The sequence below is a fragment of the Leptinotarsa decemlineata genome, unplaced genomic scaffold (assembly GCF_025532065.1).
Source record: "Leptinotarsa decemlineata unplaced genomic scaffold, Ldec_3_MD MMD2_P_RNA_scaffold_9, whole genome shotgun sequence".
NCBI classification, from domain to species: domain Eukaryota; kingdom Metazoa; phylum Arthropoda; class Insecta; order Coleoptera; family Chrysomelidae; genus Leptinotarsa; species Leptinotarsa decemlineata.
This window is the reverse complement of record NW_027412536.1, coordinates 9885455-9906366: the sequence shown is the minus strand read 5'-3', so window position 1 is coordinate 9906366 and position 20912 is coordinate 9885455. Positions and strand designations below refer to the sequence as shown.

The 20912-nt window shown below is 33.9% G+C and overlaps 1 protein-coding gene across 5 annotated transcripts in view; it reads left to right on the top strand.

Moving 5' to 3' along the window:
- The window catches only part of Lmpt (four and a half LIM domains protein limpet), a 357474-nt gene that overhangs the window by 200274 nt on the left and 136288 nt on the right, over window positions 1-20912 (top strand). For all 5 annotated transcript variants that reach the window (XM_074170573.1, XM_074170576.1, XM_074170575.1 and 2 more), the window contains 3 exons: window positions 6200-6359; window positions 15767-15928; window positions 19652-19816. In XM_074170573.1, the coding sequence (XP_074026674.1) occupies window positions 6200-6359; window positions 15767-15928; window positions 19652-19816 (487 nt within the window). The remainder of the gene's footprint in view (window positions 1-6199; window positions 6360-15766; window positions 15929-19651; window positions 19817-20912) is intronic.

Below are 20912 nucleotides of genomic sequence, written 5' to 3'. Positions count from 1 at the left end.
CCCGTCATCATACTCAAAAGTGCGCAAATGAACTCGCACCAGTATTTTGTAGACTTTTCAACCTGTCTTACAAAGGGGGGGAGGGGTGTTCCATTTGGTTGGAAGATGGCTCGCGTTCAGCCTATTCCCAAAAAATGCAAGAAAAATCTTCCAAATAACTTTAGATCATTTGCTTTGCTATTAGTGATATAAAAAATAATGGAGAAAGCCGTAAACCACCATATCCTTAGATACTTGGAAGGTTTTAACATCTTGAGCGATCATCAATATGACATTCGGAAACGAAGATTAACAGGCGACCTTGTATCGTATGTCACCCATATTTGCAATAACGCAATCGAGAAACATGGAAAGTCAAGAGCTGTTGCGCTTGATATTTCTAGGGCGTTTGACCGTGTGTGGTATGGGGGTTTGCTGACCAAACTTCGATGCTATAGCTTGTCGGATCATTGTGTATGGCTCTCCATTTTCTTGAAATAACGTTTCCTGCAAGTGGGTGGATATCTCTTGAATACTTTTACTATCAACTCTGGTGTTCCCCAGGAATCCATATTGTCTCCAACTCTCTGTTTCTTGTATATCAACGACTTATTGGAAAACCCGAGGAATCCAATATATTGTTTTGCTGATGACAGCACACTTGTCTCATCATTCCATTTAGTAGAATACAGTTGTGTTCTTAAAAAATATATGCACATATTAGTATAAAATTGAAACTCAGTTCCTTATTATAAATGTGTTTATATCTATAGTCTAATCAACAAGTTCAAAAACATGAAAAATAGAGATAAAGGTCCTAAAAATATGAGCGATAGCTCATTCGATTCGGAATCACCTCTAGAAAAATGATTTTGAAGGATTTTGGTGCAGGTACAAAATTGCAATTGTTATTAACAAAATAACATAAAAAAAATAGTATTTAGTTTTTCGATAATAACTCAAAAAATATTAATGTTTAAGCAATTTTGAAAAAAGCTCGTTAAAGAGGAGGACGATAAAAAATCCCGACTCCCGAAACTCTATCTACATTATATATAATATTAATTTGACTTTGAAAATAGGGTTCCGCGCGGCTGTTACGGCATGCGCGCGCTGCCGCTAAAGAGAGTTTATCAAAAGAAATAATTTTTTATAACATAAAATGTTATTTTAAAAATTTGAAAAAAAGCTAGTATCTTCTTAACATTTGAATGAATCGAGTCCCGTAGAAAAAAAAATTTCATCACAATTTTTCAAAAAGTTATTGATTTGTTAACTAACAACTTTCTTCCCAATCTCCGTTGGCACAAATGATGGGATAAAAGGTAAAAATAATTGGCCTATAAATTTTAAACTTCGTGGAGCCCTTTTGATATATATATATATATATATATATATATATATATATATATATATATATATATATATATATATATATATATATATATATATATACTCCATACTCCATACGATCCTGCGATAAAAGTTCATAAAAATTTAATAATTTGTTAATTATGATTTTTTATAACTATTGAAAAATGAAATATCTAAAAATTGTCGATAACAATTTTTTTTCAATTGATATTTAGCTATGTCTGTTTTGACATCAAACAATAGCAGTTATTAACATAGGACATGAATTTTTTACTAAATTTGTTTATTAAGTTGTTTTGAACAAATAGAGAAATTCAATATTTTAAAAAAAAATTTTGCCATTTTGTTGTCAAGAGATAATTATGATTGAATTTTTTTTTTCTAATTTTAATTTTTAATTGTTTAAAATCGATATTTTTATATTTTGATTGTTTAGATAATTATTTAAGAAACAATTTTGCTTTTGAAAATCATAATTTACACTTTTAAATAGTTTGGCAAAAATTTTTTTCTATTTATCATTTAATTTTTTATTAGCTTAACAATTTTTTATAAACAAATATCAACCAACTTTATATTTTTTTTCTGAAGCAGAAAAAAATTATAAAAACAGTTATTTATCAAAAAGTGCCATACAAAAATTATATTGTAATAAATAATTATTTTTTGCCAAACTATTTGAAAGTGTAAATTATTTCTCAACTGATTATTTAAACAATTGAAATATAAAAAAAATCGATTTTAAACAACTAAATATTAAAATTAAATTTTTAAATCATGATTATCTCTAGACAACATAAAAAAAATTAAAAATATTTAATTTTTCTATTTGTTTAAAACAATTTAAAAAACAAATTACGTAAAAAAGTCATATCCTATGTTAATAAACTCTCTTTAGCGGCAGTGCGCGCATGCCGTAACAGCCGCGCGGAACCCTATTTTCAACGTCAAATTAAAATTATATATAATAGGGATAGAGTTTCGGGAGTCGGGACTTTTTATCGGTAATTTCCTCCTCTTTAACGAGTTTTCATGTTTTTGAACTTGTTGATTAGACTACTATGATTTATTCAACGAAAGTCATTTTTTGTGGAGGAAAAAATCAGTTTTTTATCGACCTTTTTTTTTGGGTAATTGTTACCTTCCACAATCTGAAAAAATATAAAAATTATAATGGAGAACTTTATACAAGTATAGAAGGGCAAACTTTTTAGTTTACCCCGATAAGTTACTGCGTATCGGTCGATAAAAAACTACTATGATATTTTTCGAATGAGGGAAAAAAGGAACTTTCTGTTGATTAGGAAAATTGCTCGTTTTGGAACAATTGTCAGTGTATAAACTACGAAATATTCATGAAAAACTGTAACAACAACACTGTGTATATATCTTTTAACAAAAATTTTGTTTACTGACCACCGTGTGGTTGGATATTCAATCATAAATTACATCAGTTTTTCTGTCTAACTCAACCGTATTCAAGAATCGCATTCAGCCGACTATGTAGGTACTGTAAAATATTAGGTAATAAAAAATACGGGCTCAATATTTTCCTTCTTCTTGACATTCATAGCCTCTTCTTTCCGAAACAGTGACACGGCATATAAAACAAGAATGCAGTTTGTTCAAATTCCATTTATAGATTTCCCATTTTTGGATTGTATCCCTTGCTATTTCAATGAATTCTTATAGTATCTTCGAAACGTATATATATAAAGTTTAGTTGACAATGATGAGAGCGAGTTCTTCACAGTTTGCGGGAAGAGTATAGCGAATCTGAAAATAAAACTGTCTTTACAGTTCCCTTTCAAACTTTGCCAGACAGAGAAAATTATTCTCTGACTTTAACTCGATCCAAGTCATTTTTCAATGTTGAAAAGATGAATTATCTAGTTTGTGGGTTTGAATATACGGTTAACAAATGAATTAGTATAATCAGTCATATGGTTGGCGATATCCTAACGAACAAATTGAATACTGCTGAATAATGTTGAGAGTACGAAATTCATGTGTGGATAAGTATTCATTGGTAATACTAGTTTTGTTATAGTTTTATAAATAGAATAGGTAAACTGATAAATATATAAACTGCAAGCGAGATTAGAAACAACACGTACCGGTTACTGTTGATCTCAGTTCTTACCTCAGTTGAAGAGGAAGTTGAAGAGGAAAAAATATTGAAAAAAAAAACTGAAAGGAAGGGAAGAAAAGAAAGAGAGTATAATTATGTTAACTGAAGATCCATAGTAATTTCATAAACTTCACCTCCCGTGGCTTCCAGTGGCCTCCAGTGGCTTCATCAAGTGATTTGAATAACTTGAGTGATTTGAATTACTTGACAAAGCTACTGTGTTAGCGAAACATGTATGGGATGTTATTAAATAAGCTGTATACGTTGTACTGCAAAAACTCATTTAAGATGCAAGTACCACGTACCAGAATTTTGTGAAAAAGTAGTAGAATTCAGAACAATTATGTTTTTAATGATTTACTATTTAGTTTTTCAAAATTTGTGTGAAATTCTATCGTATTTTCTCATACCATATACTCGTATATATTTAAGACTTAATTTTTCAACTCTTTCAATTCTACTCATATCTTTTTTATTCAGACATGATCTGTAAACACCATTACAATATGTAAAATGACTCAGCACTAGTGTATCTATCAACTTTATTTTTGAACGTTTTGATAGTAAATGACGATAACGATAAATTGTTTTCAAACTCGTGTGTAACTTCTTTGTACACATTTTAAGATATGTTCTATGAGCCTCAAATTCTCATCCTCTTTGTCAAGTGGAATTTAAGCAAAGTTCACTAGACATTCTATCATACAACTAGTAGAATTTTTTACTAGGCAGTAAATTGTTTACTAGGCAGATTCGTTCCACAGATCATAAGCCAGATGTTGGATTTAGACTAGGTATACTATCATTTGATAATTCATACTGGAACCTCTAGCGTAAAATGAATGTATTGAAAACACTTTCCCAACACCAGAATAAAAATTATGGTCTCTCGACGCGCGTCGAAGTTAGCGTCCTTAGGAGATCATTATGCCTAAATTTTACTACTAAGTTAGTGTTTTCATATTCTAGTGGCCTAACCATTACCTGTTAGTATTACTTAACTACACCGGTTAGTATTATATAACTACTAGTTCCTAGTGGCCTTACTACGTCCTGTTAGTATCCTATGTATAGGATCAATAACATTGGGGTGAAAGGATATACGCAGTTCTGTTTCATCCGCAATCATATGTGAGTTGCAATGTTTTAGAACTGAAACAAGGTCATTTGTGTATATGTAGAGTAATAATGGCCTCAGTATCGATCCCCGAGGCACTTCGAGTTCATGGAATCCACAACTTGATTTGCCCTTACACTACGATTTGCCTATAGACTGCAAACAATCCTTAATATAATTTTATATCAAATTAATAGCAGGTTGAGGAAATCCGATGAAGTGTGAAATAGCAAATAAAATAGAGTAACTGAAGGTGTTGAATGCCTGTGAATAATCAACAAGAACCAAAGCAGCCTCAAAATATAAACGATTTACAAAAGAGCTGTGTTAAGCCAAACTTAATTTTAAAACTCAATTTTTTTTCAGAACCTTTGAGGTTCTGGTCTTAAATGTGAGATATGTCCTCGATACCACAATTATCAACTATTGCTTCATTAGACACTTTGAACGTCAAGTAATTTTAAGTAACATTAGTGTATCTTGTGTGCGTTTCATTCAATTGTTTTGAATTGAAACCATCAATGCATTCCAAGATATTAGAGGAAAATCTCCTTTAATGGAGTGGTTTTTTTCAAAACACTATCATAAAAAATCGGTGGTAGTTTTAAGTATTATTTCTATATTTCATGTTTCGTTGGATATACTATCAATCATTTAATAAGAAGATTTTTTTTAAACAGATGAAAATATGCAGAATTAAAAAAAGTGCACTACCCCATATTAGGGACATATGATATCCTAATATGGGTACACTATGTTTGAATATGGGGTACCCAATTTAATCTGTAAAACTGTATTTTCATATACGAATCTTGATTTCTAATATTTATTGTATTATTTTCAATGTGGAAATAATAAAGACGATTATTATTATTATTATTTTGTTTTTTCAATTCGTTCAGGCCAGTTTAAACTCCCTTCACTGTAGGTTGATGGACTGACACCTATCAGAAAACAACTACTCCTCTGGCTTATACCACGAACGGCGTTGGATTATATTCGACAGGTGTCGAATTCCTGTAGATGCTGTTGACGATACAACTGCCGCAATAGATTTTCAGTTATTGGAACAAACTTGCAGACCGGTTTCGAGCTGTTTGGTCTCTCGTCAGTGTAAGGTAGTGTATATCATCAACATAAAGTCGATGATTTCCGATAATTGAAAATCGAATTGCTTCAGAGTATCATTCCTCGAACTGGGCCGAAACTGACAACAAACAACATGTTAGTCATCGCCCCATCTGCCTGTAAACAAGGTAACCAACCGCATATCCGAAATTTGCTCAATTCTCCATATAAGGAAAGAAAAGAATTCGAATATAGTCAGTGGGCATATCTTCAGTGTCGGGAGTTGGCTGGCCTAAACGAATTGTTCCTATAGATGATTTGCCCTCTGACTATATGTGGTTTTTCACGGAAAAGTACACAGTCCCCTGCAAATTAGATTTTTGAAAGGGGAATGTTTTTGAAAAAACTGTGACATTTCAGTCACGTGATCGAAATTAACTCAAACATATGTTTTCAGGTTGATTCGAGTTACTGTGAAATTAAAAATTATCCCTATATCATTACTCATTTTTGTTAAATTTTAATTACAGAAAAACATGCAAGAACTGCAAGTGCTCCAGAGACGACCACGAAGTGGTAGCTGAACACGGAGCTCGATCCAGGTTAGGATACGTGACAACTCACGATGGGTTAGATGCCAGATCTTTAGGATATACTTTTGTGCCTCCAGGACTCACCACTGCTAGACAGGTGAATAATAATGATTTGTCTAAAACCATTGCAAAACTGTTATCTATAAAATTATTTCAAATGAACTCTTTCTTGACATTATCCACAATATTGTTTGGCCTTTTAGTCAATATTTTCGTGTATCAGTCAGTTTTTACTGACATTTTATTAATTTTCCTCACAAAGCTTATGTGCGATACTGATCAAATTAGATTTCTCATAACCCTTTAAACAGTTAGTCAAATAGGTTTGTACATCGATTCCATCAATAAAGTGAAAAATAAGAAATCTTTCAATGTGTGATATACAAAAAACTTCTTGGAAGTAACAGTTCCAAAATCGATTAAGTAGACGAATCGTAGGAGATAGTTTGGGTGAAGTAGATGCTGGTCCCACCTGGCAATCCCCGGTGACATTTCATTGCAATGGCTTAGGCAGCGAGAAGGCATCATTCTGCAAAAATTATTCAAAAACCACTATTTCTGATAGTCACCAGTGTCCTTCTAACATCAGTCCACTGGGAAATAGCATGAGCATGGTAACTGCAGTTGCCAAGATACCCACTAGCAACTTCAAAATCGATTCCTGCAACATCAGAGAAATCAACTTAAATATAAACTCAGATCACCAACATCTGCAAACAAATAGTCCTCATATTCTAGCACTCACATAAACCAAAGTCAGTGCTTCAATAAACCCCATCAATTTTCTAAATCGTGGCTATGATTTCCACCCCCAGTTCAGACGTTAGTGTGGAATATTTCTTTTTATCGGAAATTATCTTTCCTATCAACGAGAGGAAATACTGAAACCCCAAAGCAGAATCATAAGCTGAGTTTATCGACCACCAAGCGATACACAATACAATGGCACTATTCTCTTCATTTGCAAACACCATTGACTTTCTACAAATAAAATCATAACAGTGCCGCAATTTCCATTTTCGCTGACTTCAATGTCCACAATATCGAATGGCTCAAATTTTCGAAAGTAACCAGGTTCAATTCAATGCCACGAAAACCCAGGCATCGGTTTTCTCCAAAAAGATAAATGTCTCCGAACCGGATATAATAAAGTCGAGATATAAAATTCCGCGTTAAATGGACACCAATATGTTTCGGCACAATCATGTCGGTGGAATTGCAAAGGCTGCTTCTTAAAAGCTTGGAACACTGTGCCGAACCAGAAAACTGAGCAACTTTTGATGCTTTATTAAACTCAGATCGTACCTTCTTTGGAGTATTCTCCTCATGTATGGAGCTCCACCCCTAAGCATACCCTAAAGTTGCTGGATTCTCTCCAGAAAAGAGCCATCCGCCTGATTGGAGACACGATAATCTCTTGCAACCTTGATTGTCTAGAATCTAGAACATCGAAGAAAGGTTGAAGATTTGTCACTCTTCTATATATACTTCCAGGGGAGATGTTCAAGTGATTTGGCACATTTGATTTCACCAAGACCTGTACGCGGCGATCTGTTACTGACCATCGTTTTGGAGTTCAACTCAGTACACCTCGAATTTCACTGTTTTGGGAACTCTTTCATTTGGTTAACTGCGTTTATATGGAAAGAACTTCTTGAATATTTCATTAAATTCCACTCACAAGGGTCTATCCGAAGGAAAGCATGTTTGAAGTATCGCTGAAGAAGCATCGCAATAATTAAATTTTGAGTTGAAGAGGGGATATTTCAGAAGAGATTAGTTAGTTAGGAAAAATTTGTTGGCGTTTTACTTCTGAGCACTCTCGAAAGCATTTCTTTTTCAATTCAGATGAAAGCCTCTGCGTGAGATGAAATTAAGAATGTGTGTACGTACTGTCATTGTGACAGGAGCATACATGTCTCTACCAATTTCATAAAGTTGTGATGTTATGTAAAAAGTGTATGCTTCGTCTTGTGATATTATTCAAAATATCATCTGATAAGGTGATTAAGTAAGTGTGAAAAATGGAAAATAAAACTTTCTATATTTTAACCACTTTTATTTTTAACTAATGTTACTGCTGTTTCGTCCTATAAGGACATTTTCAAATAATTACAGTAAACTGAAAATAAATCATAATATTAGCACTTATGAATCTACTGTAGGTAATAATATATGTCCTTAATTTAATTGAGTACCTGAAGTTTGTTTACCTGTGACAATGTGGATACGCTAATTTGAAAACTGGCAAGTAAACTAGATCGATTCGATCATTTAGCAGATTACATCCGCAATGCTAATGCTTATGAATTTCCAAAGATTCCAAATAATTGAGTTTCCACCCTTTGCTTGCATAGTGCAAAATTTCCGTATCGTTTAGATTCGGAAACTTCTTGTTGCATTCCAAAGAATGGTTTGAAAACGTCGAATCATTTTTACCTAGTCTGAAGGACCTTCAATGTATAAGTTAGAAAAATGTCCTTATAGGACGAAACTGCAATAACGTTAGTTACAATAAAAGTGTTAAAAACGTAAAAAGTTTCAATTCTCTTTTCTTCATTACGATCTGCTACCACGTAGTAACGGCTACATCCATCTATTCAATAACCTGTAGTATTCTGAGCTGATTCCTCCTCTTTTGAAGCAATTCTTCAGTTGTTCTCTGACGGATTCATTTTAGAGCTTCTAGCGTCCACTGGTATATTTTACTATTCCTCTTTATATTTCTAACTGAATCATTTCCTAATATGCTTCTCTACTATAGAATTTGGTCGTCTCGCAACTGGTTCAAGGCCTAAATATGGAGTTCATGATTCTTGTCGGGCACACTTTTCAACTTTTTTATTGTCTGTGATTCCCGAGTGTACAAAGTCTGTCTACACCGATTCAACACTTTCTTCAGCATTCTCAGATCAATTTTGATCCGCCCACTGCTTTGAAACCTCAAATTAACAATTCTTGCGCGTTGCCATATTGCATACACTTCCACTTATGTTGATAGAAGGGGTAGGCTATATACATTATACATACATATAGTTATTTTTTGTTCTATTTATGAAACTACTTGTCAGAATATGGTTTTCCGGAATCGTGCCTACAAGTTGAAAGTTCAGGAAAAACTTGAACTAAATTGAAAGGGTTATAGTTTTAGGAGTGACTAATTTTTGGAAAAGAAAGTTTTTGGCTTTCTACTAATCCAAAAATATGTTGGGAATCTTCCACAGAAAGGAAGGAAGCAATCAACTTTGAAAGAAGTAACTCTATACATAGATGTGTAGATTATACAAAGAAGTAACTTTCTGACACAAACTGGAAGAAAAAGCCCTCCTGAAACAGATACTTTCATATTAACATCGAATTACACGAAAGAAAAATTCTTTCGAAACAAATACTTTTACATGAACACTGAATTATACAGAAAACACTTTTCTCTACTCAGTTTGTATTCCAAACATTCGTTATCGAATTAAATCAGATATCAATCACAGGATTTCTACACAGTATACTAAATGAGGAGGGTTTTTCTTCCCATTTGTGTCTTGAAATTTACTTCTTTGCAAGATCTACACATCTATGTATAGAGTTACTTCTTTTGAAATTGATTGCATCCTTCCTTTCTTTGGAAGATTCTCATATTTGTTTGTATCAAGATGGAGTAGTAGAAAGCAAAAAACTTTCTTTTCCAAACACTTGAACTTCTAGTCACTTCTCTATCTCCATATCTACTATCGTGAAATAAAAGAAAACAGTCGTTCAATTTAGTGACACTGTAAGTGATTGGTCTCGAAATTTTCGAAAAATGTCTCTTTTCTTGAATCTGACCAACTCTTACTGTTTTTTATTTGGCAGGGAATACAGAATATGAAATTTTGCGGAAGTCAATTGCGGAGCATATATTTCGATAGCAATGGTTTCAGTACATGACTTAACCATATTTGTATCGAAGTCTAAAAGAAATTAAACTTTTTATGTTTTCAGTGTTACAATCTTTATTCGGGTTTGAAGGCCGTCGTTGTTTGGAACTACATCCTAACGTTTCGCCAGCACGGGTAGCTTCGAGCAAGAGCGAGAGGCTTCTTCAGAGGTTTATTCATCTTGATGATTCACCGATGACTGGTGATTTCTAGTTCGTAGGTTGTATTTATGTTGACTCAGGTAGTCCGCCTCTCTTGTTGATGCGTTGCCTTTGGCAAAGTGTTATTATCTGTTAATGACGTAACATTTGCTCTGTTGCCACTCTAGCATCTTTCATTATGAGATTCCAAATCCGGTTAAGCGTTACCGCCTCCTCTTTTCTTTTATAGTTTTCCGCAAGTGCATGCTACCCCCGCAGCTGATAGTGGAGGTCTTTTGTCTTTCGCAGATCTAAGTCAACATAAATACAACCTACGAACTAGAAATCATCAGTCATCGGTTCATCGGTGAATCATCAAGATGAATAAACCTCTGAAGAAGCCAGCCACTCGTGCTGGCGAAACGTTAGGATGCAGTTCCAAACTACGACGGCCTTCAAACCCGAATGAAGATAGTAGTAACACTGGAACTCTCGGCCGCGAAAGCCTTAGCCAATTCTTACTCGTATATTTTCTTAAGCACTTGTATTTGTAATTAACGTTACCGTAGTTAATTACAAATACAAGTGGTAAAAAAACATAGGAAGTTTCATTTCTCAATTTTCATGATGATCTCCTACCACATAGTAATGGTTACATCCATCAGTTTATTGATGAAAAAAATACCCAAAAACGATTCCTAAGATATGTCAATTTTCAGATGTGACAATTTATAAATTAGGATATATTTTGTTGATAGTGTTTTCCAGTTTTTATCGATCTTCTTTGGGTATTTCCACCTTCCACAATCTGAAAAATATGAAAATTTTTATGAAAATATTTATACACCTGTAGGAAAGGGAATCTTTCAAGTTAACTGCGTAAATTCAAAGTATAATTAATTTTATTTTTAATAACATGACATTATCCATTCACTATATGGGTGTCTGCAATATGCTGTATAATGCCCGTCCCACTGTGATTTAAAAGTGCATATAGATTATAACGACAAGGAGCCACATTGTTTGTTGCATAATTGCTCATATCTAATCCATTTGAAGAAAAGTTAATGGAAACATTCAATTTTCCTCTGAATCGTTCCGTTGGAGAGAATCTTTTTAAATGAATTACTAAAATATCGGGAAACTTATAGATCCATAGGGACTTTGTACATTTTGCACCTCGAACACGTCGGTTCTTCATCTCCGTCCAGAATTTCCTCTCTTGTGGAGTAATCCAAGCAATGTGACAAATTCAATTTGCTAGTCCTTTGTGGTATGGAGAGAGACAAATTTTAGAAAGGATAGAAGGTTACTGATGAGTGTTCACAGTGTGTGCACTCCATAGTGGATTTTAATTGACCAATGAAATTGTCAACAATCTTAGAGTTGTTCATATTCAAATATCTCAGCCAGTCACTCAGTTTTTCGTCAATCTCCGTTAAGATCGGTTCAGGTTTCTCATTAATTCTGTTGATGTCCTCATGTAAACCTTCTAAATAGATATCAAAGGGATTCCTGGCCGTCTTGATGGGCAGAACCCATGAATCGATGGGCAAATCTTTGAATCTGACTTTCAAAGTAGACCGTGTTAATTACAGATGAATCTTCTGACCATAATTCCTTGACAACTTCTGCGAACGCTTTGATTAAAATACCTCTCATACTTGAAATACTAGTATTTTTCAAGAAGAAAAATGTTCTATCCATTAGTAATTTGACGTTTTTAATAATTCTACCTATCAAAAAAAGAGCTAGGAAATTATACAAATATTTCAACGTTTCGGCGGCTAAAATGTGTCTCCGTTTTCAGAATTGGACAAAGTCTATATCTAGTTTTTTCTCAACTGATTCTCTTTATTTCTCAACTTTCTTGCCAGGTGTCAAAGGAGTTTTGAAATGTGTCATCTGTCTAGGAAGTTGAGAAATGAATAGAATCAACAAAGTAAAAATGTTTATAGACTGGGATTTTTTTTATTCTGAAGGCGGAGGCAGATTATAGCCTCCGAAAATTTAAGATAAGTATCTGTACAATTTCTCAGCTTGAATCACTGATAAATAGAACATTTTTGCTTGTAAAAAATACTTTGAATTTACGCAGTTATCATAGGTGAACTAAAAAGTTCGCTCTTTCTACACGTGTAGGTATAAAGTTTTCCATAACAATTTTCATATTTTTCAGATTGTGGAAGGTAAAAATACCCTGGTTTTTCTTTCACAAAAATGAATTTCGTTTACTACTTATCAGTATAACAAGTTTCACATTTTCGTCCAACAATTGTTATTACATTTTTCAAGAAATCTGTACTCAAAATAGTGAAATATCCTGCCTGTCATGTACACTTGCTATTTAGGCGTCATATATTTAAATATCTCTTGTAATCATTGTCTATTTTCGAAATTAGTCTGCTATTCATTATACTAGCGAACTTACACTGTCTGAATTCGAATGAAAGTATACTTATGCAACTTCAATTTCATTTGGTAATTACATTTTTATTAATATTTGTTATTTTTGGAGTTAATATCAAAGCATATATCTAACTCATTGCCTTGTTCGATTTATGTATAGATACCTACTTCTTTTACTGTCGATAATATGAACTTCACTAAGTACTTTACATTAGCGCGGTCACTAGTTAATATTTAATTGTTGTTCCTTGAAAACAAATAGTTTCAGTTGAAAAAGAATTACACACATTCAAGTTAAGCAAATCGAATGAATAATGAATAATTGTGTCATAGTAATAAAAGGATGTATAAAGAAAATAATTTTGAGTGGGTTTCTCAGTAATATCTTGAAGGAAACCTAGCGACTCCGCCAATATATCGAAACTAACCGGACATTCTGATGCCCGATTTCAAGAACTTGAAAAATTTTTAGCACAGTGTTCTAATTTACAAAACTAATTATAAAGGTTATTGAATAGCACTGATGAAACTATTTCCTGGTATACTTGATATTCAACGAAAAAATTTAGATTTCTTCGACCATCGACCGCGCTAGCCTTAACTTTCATCAGAAAGCATTTTTCAATCCATTCAAAAATGATTAACTTAGCTTCGGTTTGATTATTCAGACGGATACAATATTGGTCCTTATCAAATAAATATGTTACTTCTGAAGCATGTACATTATAATTGCTGCTAACACCATACAATTCAAATTAATATCTTAGTTATCGCATAATTAAAACTATCGCTCGAGAAAATTAATTCAACCGGCCTGACAAACCGATGCGACACGCGTGATGCATTGCATCAAGAAACAGTATTTTGTTTCTGCTGTGGAAAAAGTGTTTTCAATAGACCTATCCATTTCGAAATTAAAATTATGAGTTGTGAACATACTTTTGTTTGACTGAATTTTATGAAAGGTCTCATTATTAGTCAATAGCTGGGGTATTCAGCTTCGCTAAGGGAGTTGATATGAGATTATGGGTATTAGTCACATCCATTCAAAACAGCATTTGAATGATGCACAATGTTCTAGAACATTCCATAGCAATTAAAATCATTCTGGGATGTTTCAGAATATGATATGTAACAAAGAATTTTTTTTGAATAGCCCTCAAGACCTGACTGCAACCCCAAAATACTTCCATATGTTGGAAACCTGTAATCAAGCGAATAACGGTCAACTCCCGCCAAACGGTCAACTCCGGCTAAACCGATGAAGCGAAAACGAGGAAAGAGGGGATGGGGGAAAGCGTGCATTTCATCAGTTCGGACTTCCATTGTCTAATATGATACAAATTGATTTGAAATCCGTGAAAGAATCTGTAAAAAAATTAAAAAGATTAGGTGAAAAAATAATTTTATTAAGCCAAAAAATTAAATTACAATGAAATAACATACAAGCAACAACCAAAAAAAATAAAACAAAAAAATTGAACCAATAACACGACCTGAAAAATTGAAAAATTATCAACCAGAAATAAAAATTAAAAATATAAAAGTAATAGATTCCAAACCAACTTACTTCACGACGTTTCGATTGTTACTATCCACAATCATCTTCGGGTGATTCCTTCCAGATCTGACTATTTATAGGTCATTCGACTGCTTTCACCTATCCCCTCTTCCCTCTCTCCGCCTCATTGGTTTTTAGCGGGAGTTGGTCGTGTTCCATTTGATTAGAGATTTCCATATGTTACGTATCTCTACGCTAGCTTGACTAAATGCGTTGTTGGACAACATATATGCTTGAGCCTACCTGATGTTATGTTGATGAGTCTTAACATGCCCTGCGATTCCGGATTTGCTGGTTTCTTCTCGCTGTGTGTGTTTTTTATGCTCGGCAATGCGAACTTTCAATGGCCTCTTAGTTTCCCGATGTATGATTCTCTGCACTCAGGGTATCCAATAAATGCAATTCTTGGAATCGCAGTCCGCGTTTGGTGGCCCGATTTTCGTGAAACTGCTACCAATAGTGTTTCCAGATCTGAAGCAGATTCTGATGTTATACTTGGACCCAATCCTTCTTATCCTTTTCGACAATTTTCTGATGTAGGGAAGTACAAGTACTGGTTGTGGGGGAAAGCGTTCAAATGACCTATAAATAGTCACTTCTCAGAGGAATAATAGTCCAGTCATCACCCGAAGTCTATTGTGGATAGCTACTAACAATCGTGAAGTTACTTGGTTTGAAACCTTTTTTAATTTTTTGTGTTTAATTTTTTACTTATTTTTAATTTTTATTATTTTTCAGTTTCCTTTTTTACTCTGTGGTTATTTTCATTTCGTATCTGGATTATTTATTTTGTTTTATTGTATTTTCAATTCACGTTTCATTGTTGATTATAATTGATAGTTTAGCTATTCATTCTAATATTATTTGTTTTTTTATAGATTTCGAATCATAGCAGAATCATATTAGACAATGAAATTCCAAACTAATAAAATCCATCCTTTATCAAATTGCTCAATTCAGATCTAGGAATTTATTGCGGATGGGCGCACTTTTTTACCATAAATAAATGAAAATTAAGATGTTCAGTGAACATGAACGTGGAATAATATATTCTGTTTATTTCATGTAAGATATAAAAAAACAGCAATAATTCATGACTACAAATGTTGGCGTTGGCCTCGCGTAAGTTCATAACCGGCCTCTTTCTTCTCAGGACATTCGTTATTTATATATATATATATATATATATATATATATATATATATATATATATATATATATATATATATATATATATAAATAGTATAATTAGTTACTTAAAATATTATTCTGAATTAGTGATAGTTGTTTTATTTAAATAAGTTAAGAGGACTCATACAGGAATCTGGTTATCGAAATGAAATGATAATCATTAAAAAATATTTTTATATGAAAGTATCTCCATGAATAACATCCTTACTAAGTGCCCTTCGACTTGCCAATTATCTAAAAAATTGCGTTACTGTCCTGCTTGAAAATTAATAATATAAAAATGTTTTAGGTCGACCAATACTATTCCACGTTGCCTTCGGAAGATGTTCCTAAACTTGGGTCCAAAGGGGAAATGAATAGATCCCAAAGAATAGTAAGACAACTTCCAAAACAGGATTTGGCTCTGTCCGCCTGCAAATTTGTCGAACCCGAATATGCTGCTAGTTACAAGGTAGGTAATTTATATGGTGATACTACTTATGATAAATGTGAATTACTGATTGTCATTGACGAAATCAAAATATAATTTGAAAGGGGCATATTTTTTAGGAAATCTTATTTCTTGCGAATTAAGCAATTTAGCTTTCTAATTCTCCATCTTCATGGAAAAATGTAGGAATCTTTCAAAGAAAGAAATAAGGCAATTCATTTCAAAATAAACTCTTTACAATGATATGTAGATCATAGAAGGTAGTTTCAGGTATAATCTGGAAGAAAAAGTCCTCATGAAAACAACTACTTTCACATTAACATTGAATTACACGAAAAGTGCTTTCGAGACAAAATTACTCTTGTTCTATTCGATTCAGTTTGTTCTCCAAACATTTGTTAGAAAATTGAAATAAATATCATTCATAGAAACGCTACATATTATAACATTTGAAAAAATAACTTACCTGGAACACTATCATTCTCAAAAGTTCACTTCGAAGTTTTGGAATGAGACACATGTCTTATCACCTTATCATCTCACCTTTTTGAATAACATTACCAAACGAAGCCCCGTGGATTGTGCTACCTATCGTGCGTGTCCCCAGGTGGCGGATAGGGGATCGGCCAGGGGACTGGAGGCCCCGTTCGGGAAGCCAATGTGGCCTTACGGACGGTGTCGCCGGACTCCAGGTCAATGGCCGAAATAAGTAGTGTGAAACTCCCCAAAAGCCTTTGCAAAACATGCCACCGTGGACCAGCCTACCCAAGCTAAGGTTTAAGGAATCTTGCCGACAGCTGAATGGTCGCAGGGTGATATGCGGTTACGAACGATCCCCTTGAGGAACCGGGCGAAACCTCATTGTAATTAGCCTTCCTCTGGTAATGCAGGGCTCTGCCAGAGGTGACCAACTCTTCCCTTGCTACTCGTGGGAACACACATGAATGAAACAAACACAAAAACAGAAACAACAAAAATAAAAAGCAACCCCAAGGCTGGACAGAAGTCTCACCTCCATCTAAGGCGGTGGCTGGGAATGAACAGAAATGTCCACCCCAATCTACCGCTTGGAATGAGGCTGGACATAGCAGATCACCTCGTGATGTAATACAAAGGTCAAAGCGTAACGCATTCACGGCGTCGAGGCCAAAAGAAGAAAGAGAGCGAAAGAGGTTCGAGTGGCAGCAACTATAAGTGCACCCTTCACCTCCCCCACTCCACCTACAACAGCAAGGGCACTTCCTGCGGCGGGCGCCAAAAGCTCCGCCTTGAATAAAGGCAAGGAATCGGCTGCCCCTGCAGGAAAGCTCCCTCACTTGTGCAGGGAGGGAGGGAACCCCAAGAAGGTTGAAGAAGCCGCGCAACGACAGTAATGCCGCTGCACCTTCCAAAACCTTCGCAGAGGCCAGCGTGAGACACCTCAAGGTTGCCAAAGAGAGTGTGTGTTCGGTGAGTCTTGGCCTACACCTGCCAATATAAAGGAGATGTCTTCTAGTGAACTGTCCACCTTCCTGGAAAGGACAGGATGGACGATGACCTAGGAAGACAACTCCTCGTGAGGAATAACAATGGGTCACATGTGGCTAAGGGTTGTGGTCTACACTCACCCTTCCTACCCTACAGATACAGAGACAGATACCAAACGAAGTCCTCATTTCTTTCATAGCATTATGACTGTATGTCGCCGAAAGAGACAAATCTGCACTTGTCACGATGAAAGTACGCAAAGACATGTATACCAATATTTGATTCAATCCCAGCCATAGTATTTTTTAGTAGAAGTACTTTTTCGTTTGTATAATTCAATGTTCATATGAAAGTAGTTGTTTCGAGAGGCCTTTTTCTTTCAGTTTGTATCTGAAAAGCTTTTGTGCATGATTTACATACATAGAATCCAATTGCTCTCTTCCTTCTTTCGTAAATTTCCACATTTGTATAAAGAAGAGTAAACCAAAATGCTATTTTTTTTTAAATATAACTGCGATGTGAAAATTGAGAAGACTTTTTGAAAAATCGTAGTGTTAAAGTTGCCGAAAGTGAAAATATAAAACAACATTGAATATTTTGTAAATACCATTCGTTTTTCAACTTATATTTTGATGCACAAACGTAATTTGGGGAAAATATTTTTCAAATAAAAAAAAAGTAATAGTAGATTAATCAAAATGAATGATCCACCTAATTAATTGATTAAATGAATAAGTTAAAATAACAATATTCATCAAGAAAATAATAATTTAAGTTAGAGTACTGTGACAGAGAATCAATTTTAACAATGTAAATCATTTTTTCAATACTACCACTCATTTTAGGCCTGCTTATATTTTGCAACCAACATAAAATATCATTCATGAAGTAGTTGCTGGAATATTCCATATTTGGCCTCAGTCTGATTTAGATTTGTGTAGTAACCAATGCGTTTATGATATTTGTCATCTATCTCGTTATACCTTAAACTTCTTCTTGTTAATAGTATCAAATATACGCGGGCTTTTCAAATAAGAGATAATTATTTTCATTTTTTTTACACAACTCGACGAAGTTTTGGATAAAATTTCTAAAATCAATTGAATAAAAATAGATTAGATTATTTTCAAAATGGATCATTTTTTGTTTGAACCTTTTTCTATCAAATCTCATCTAGTCGCCAATTACCATGATAAATATTGAAAAAAGAATCATTGATTCTGAGAAAAATTAAAAATAGTGGACGTTGTAAGGCAATAATCTAATATAATGTGCATGTTGGCTTTTTTCTTCTACTTTTTTATATAGGAAGAACGGGAAACTTCAGTAAAAGGGGAAAAAATAAAAACATCAATGAAGAATCTTTGAAAAAATGGAAATCATTCTCAAATGTTACTTTCAGACACCAAATAAAGGAAAAGCCTACATGAAAATAATATCTATCCAATAACATTGAATTGAATATAAAATAATTGTCTATTCTCAATTTGTTCTTTAAGCATTCAGAATTTATTCTATAACTTTCTTCAATTCAAATAAGCTTTGAATATGACTGGAGTTTTTTCCCAAAACCAAACCGTTATTTTAACACCTCGAAACGTGTTTCGATCACCAAGTGATCATCTTCAAGAGGAAGATCACTTGGTGATCGAAACACGTATCGAGGTGTTGAAATGACGGTTTGGTGTTGGGAAAAAACTCCAGTAATATTCATTACTACATCAAAGGTTCCAAACAATGCATTACAAGCAAATGAGCTTTCTCCATGAATTGCTTTTTCATATGGATTCTGTTCTAGTTTACATCATCATTGCTATTTTTTATTTATCACGTCTGAATTAGTCATCATAAGACATATTTCATTCAAACTGAACTAGCTAAAAGATTCCTTTGGAAAAATCTTCATTAGCAGAGAGCATCCATGCACTATGGAATGAGCACGGATAAGTGTTACAGAACACTAACTCACTGAGTTTGACCTGTTGAAAATATTTATAGTTTCTTTACAATTGAAGGTAGTGCCAATTCTTCAAGAATAACCAAAACAGAAAGACATTTTTTTAAAACTTCGATTGTAGAAATATCTGAGTTTCTCAGTTTCACTCTAATACGACCCATAATGTCTACTACACATCTCCTTGAAGTTTTGTTATGAGAATTATACAGTGCATTGATTTTTCATCTTCTTTTATTCTCTGCCAAAATCAGTCAAGTCTATCAATCCACAATTATAAACCATCGAAAACCATTTAAAATAAACTGAATTTAATTTTCCAGGATTTTATAGATGGAAGAAATCAAGTGGCTTTGGATGTTGCTTTGGCAAAACCAACTCCGCCCAATAGTACCTGTAAGCAGTGTTCCAAGTCAATCCCTTCTCAGCAAATCAGCGTTGCTGCGCCAAGATTAGGAAAATCTGTATGGCATTCGTCCTGTTTCAGGGTAAATACTCACGTTTATGGCATCTTAGTTGAAGTTAGTTATATATATTTCATTAAAAGGTTTAGATTGACATAATGGATTTCAGAAGTCTCATTTTCATCAACTGTGTTCTGGCTGAAATATGTAAACTAAGCATATTTATATCCATATATTCATAATCTACGGAAAAGTGTGCTAAAAAGATCAAATTATTTCAATTCTGAACTATTCGTATTGAAAACATCTGCAAGGCAGGTCTGCCAGAAAAATATTGTTTTGCATAAATCCAAAAACACACCAATCCTCTTAACAGGTATGCCAAGGGCTTTAACTTTCCCATCAATTGGTGTTTTGTTTTTGGAAGATATGGAACCTTGAAATGCCAACGATAATGATGTCTGAAAGTGTCAAACATGATTCCTTTAGAAGAATTTGCAGCTTTTGCAGTTCAGCAGGGTTGTTGCTTGTCAAAAAAATCAGATGTGAATTGTGGTGAAGTGAACCTTTTTCAAATATATCTGATATGGTTTAAGTACTCAATTCTGTCAAACGTTGAAATTATTGAACTTTATTGTGAAATAATGATTTTGGGAACGGGTTGTTGAGCTATCATACAAATGGCATCCCTACAAACATCTCCGGAAAATTGTTCGGGAATTAGTGCATTGTTGTTGCATTGAAACACATTTCAATGCAACATAGGGACAGAGAGAACTGGGCGTGGTTTTTGTTGTATGTGAGGCATTGGATCACAGAGGTGAGAAATTTATAGATATTATACCTAGAAGAATGTGACAAACATCCAACAAAAGACCTGCAAAATAGAACAGAATAGTTTTGAAATTATTGACTGGGCCCCATGAAGGAAGAAGAAAAATGCAATAAGCCTATACGGGTGCATTGTTTTCCAGAGACGAAGTCAGATGGCTCCCAAGCAATAAGAAAATATTACCAACAGCAACTCATAACAAATTACATAGTAATATGTAACTTGACAACTTTAATTAATTCGTTTTTTGACAAAAGCTGATAGACCCCATATATGTGTATGTGTATTCCTCAAAAATTAAATCGACAACACATGCTGAGGAATTGGTCAGTGTTCTTACCATTCTGA